The sequence below is a fragment of the Ascaphus truei genome, chromosome 19, assembly GCF_040206685.1.
Source record: "Ascaphus truei isolate aAscTru1 chromosome 19, aAscTru1.hap1, whole genome shotgun sequence".
NCBI classification, from domain to species: Eukaryota; Metazoa; Chordata; class Amphibia; order Anura; family Ascaphidae; genus Ascaphus; species Ascaphus truei.
The window spans coordinates 31,640,162-31,642,792 of record NC_134501.1 but is presented as its reverse complement, the minus strand read 5'-3'; the positions used below and the strand labels follow the sequence as shown (position 1 = coordinate 31,642,792).

General features: G+C 45.7%; 1 protein-coding gene across 1 annotated transcript; it reads left to right on the top strand.

Moving 5' to 3' along the window:
• The first annotated feature begins 245 nt into the window (after positions 1 to 245).
• LOC142470196 (taste receptor type 2 member 40-like) lies at positions 246 to 1,379 on the top strand. The gene has a single exon (XM_075577172.1). The coding sequence runs from the start codon at positions 246 to 248 to the stop codon at positions 1,377 to 1,379; it is 1,134 nt and encodes a 377-aa protein (XP_075433287.1).
• The last annotated feature ends 1,252 nt before the right edge of the window (positions 1,380 to 2,631 follow it).

The following is a 2,631-nucleotide window of genomic DNA, read 5'->3' as shown; positions in this document are numbered from 1 at the left end:
TTCACTTTTTATCAGCCGAGCAAAAATTATCCAAGTGGCTGCAAAAACACGCTGCTTCGTTCATAGCCCCCTAAGAGAGAGCCACGTACATTCAGAATGGTTTCTAGCCCTCTAGATGACCTTTAGGAAGTACTTAGGCATCCAGTTTTAGAATGTGACCAAGAACTCTTTGCCTTCACTTTTTTTGTGAAGTTGGAAGTACTTTACTTTCTGAGTTCAGGAGGACTCATACAACCCAAATAAAGATGCAGTGTCAGAGATGTGACCAGAGAGCTCTCTTTTACAAGATAGAGAACAAAGAAAGAAGACACCAGAACATTTGCATGTGCTTTGCACACAACGTTTATTTAACACCGGCTCTGCCCCATGTGCCAGTCAGATACCGAGGCACCAGGTGCACTGCTCATAAATCAGAAAGGAAGAGCAGTAACAGCACGCAGAAGACCAATATGTTGCAGTGGGATAATATATTGTTGTTAGCCATCAGTTTCATTGAATGCACAGCAGGCTCCATCTTCAACTCGTGTATCATGGCTGTGAGTTACAGAAACTGGAAAAAAGATATCAGCCGGAATCTATGTGATCTAATTCTACTTAGTATGGGGCTGTCTAATATATTCCTGCAGTGTACATTGAGTACGCTATTATTTTTGTCTATGGTTCAGTCTCACAAACACATCTACAGAGACAGCTTTTTAGCTATGGTTTCTCTTCAGATGTTCCTACTTTTCTTAAGCTTCTGGCTCACTACCTGGCTCTGTGTCTACTACTGCACCAAAATTGCAAACTTCACACATCGTCTCTTCTTTCGTCTGAAGCTGTGGATTATTTCTGTGTTGCAGAAGCTGCTGCTGATGTCAATGGTGGGATCCTTTATTATAAGTGTCCCATCGCTGTGGATTTGTCATCAAATACATCCCCAGGAAAACCGCACTCAGAGTCTCGCAGCTAACTGCAGTGGGGAGAATGAACCCGATGCTTTTAATCTCTCTTTCATGGTTATTGCGGCCGTGCTAGGATGCTGTTTGCCCTATCTGCTATCATTCATTTCTATTGGGATCACACTGACTTCTCTCTGGGGACACGTCTGCAGGATGAAGCAGAATGCATCAGACTTCAGCATTCCCCGGCTACAGGTTCATTCCAGAGCAGCCAGGAACATGATACTGCTTGTTGTCCTCTCCATGTCTGTCTGCATAATAGAGCTCTTCATCCTCTTTTCTCCCTTTGGTCTAGAAAAAATGTTTACAAAAATCTGTTTGCTATTTATCCAGTGCTATCCGACAGCCCAAGCCTTCCTTCTAATCCAGGGGAACACCAAGTTAAGGAGAGTATGCCAGAGGATCCTACACTGCATTAAGCCTTTGAGAGCCTCATGATATATTGTCTACATCATAAACTTTTTAGACATTTTTCAAGAGGATCAGTGCTCATTCGGTAAAGAAGTTTATCCCATTTATTGCAAAACAGACTTATTTTGGGACTGAAAACATTTTATTTTACTTCCTGTGCAAGTCCTCTGGAATGGATATTCAGTCTTTGACTCAATGTTTGTCTGGATTTATTACTGTACTTTAGTTATTACTTTGTGTAGCTGTCACATCTACATTTGTTTTGTCATAATGTAATGAGCCTCGTACGCTGAGGGTGTCTAGAACACAATAAACAAACAAGTGGTGGTAATACATGTTGTCCCTTGTTTATGTTTATAGACAGGGAATTGTACAGAGGGAATTTACTGAAGCAACAGCAGAACCACAGCAGAAGCTAATTGTGACGGTGCTCGTCTCCGATCAGGAAGCGGACCCGCAGGGCTGAGGTAGGGATGCAAATTAACTGACCAGAGCCCAGGGATAGAGTCCTGTTAGAGTATCTGTAATCGGTATGCAGGCTGGAGGTCAGGGCAGGCGACAGTGGTGTAAAGTCCAGGTAACAAGCAAAGGGTCAGGGCAGACGGCAGGCAGCGAGGTCGTGGTTACGGTCCGGGGTCAGCAAAAGGCATTCCAAATAAACAGGCTAGGCACAGCAACAGGCTAGGCACAGCAACAGGCTAGGCACAGCAACAGGCTAGGCACAGCAACAGGCTAGACACAGCAACAGGCTAGACACAGCAACAGGCTAGGCAAAGCAACAGGCTAGGCACAGCAACAGGCTAGACACAGCAACAGGCTAGGCACAGCAACAGGCTAGGCACAGCAACAGGCTAGGCACAGCAACAGGCTAGGCACAGCAACAGGCTAGCCTCAGGAACAGGGAAGGCTCACGAACAAGGAAGGCTCAGCTACTAGAACCCAAGGTGGCCAGGAACACAGGAAAACATATACAATGTGTAAGGGATCCGGTCCTGTGTTTGGCTGGAACTCAACCTTACAGGGCTATAGAGGTTCCAGGCAAAGCTCTCCCTTAACACCTATTGGAATCACCTGCAGTCTGCTTGATGCTGCCTTCTACGCAGCTCTTCCCATATTGGCTGGCTTTGCTATTTAGGTTCAGCCCTTCCCCCCCAGGAAGTGGCTGAGCATAATTCCTCGTTTCCTGGTAACCTGTGCTTGCTACAAACATCTTTGCCTGGCCTACCTTGGGCCTTCCTGTGCTGAAACGCCGTATCCCCAGCACTAAAGCTTCATGGTT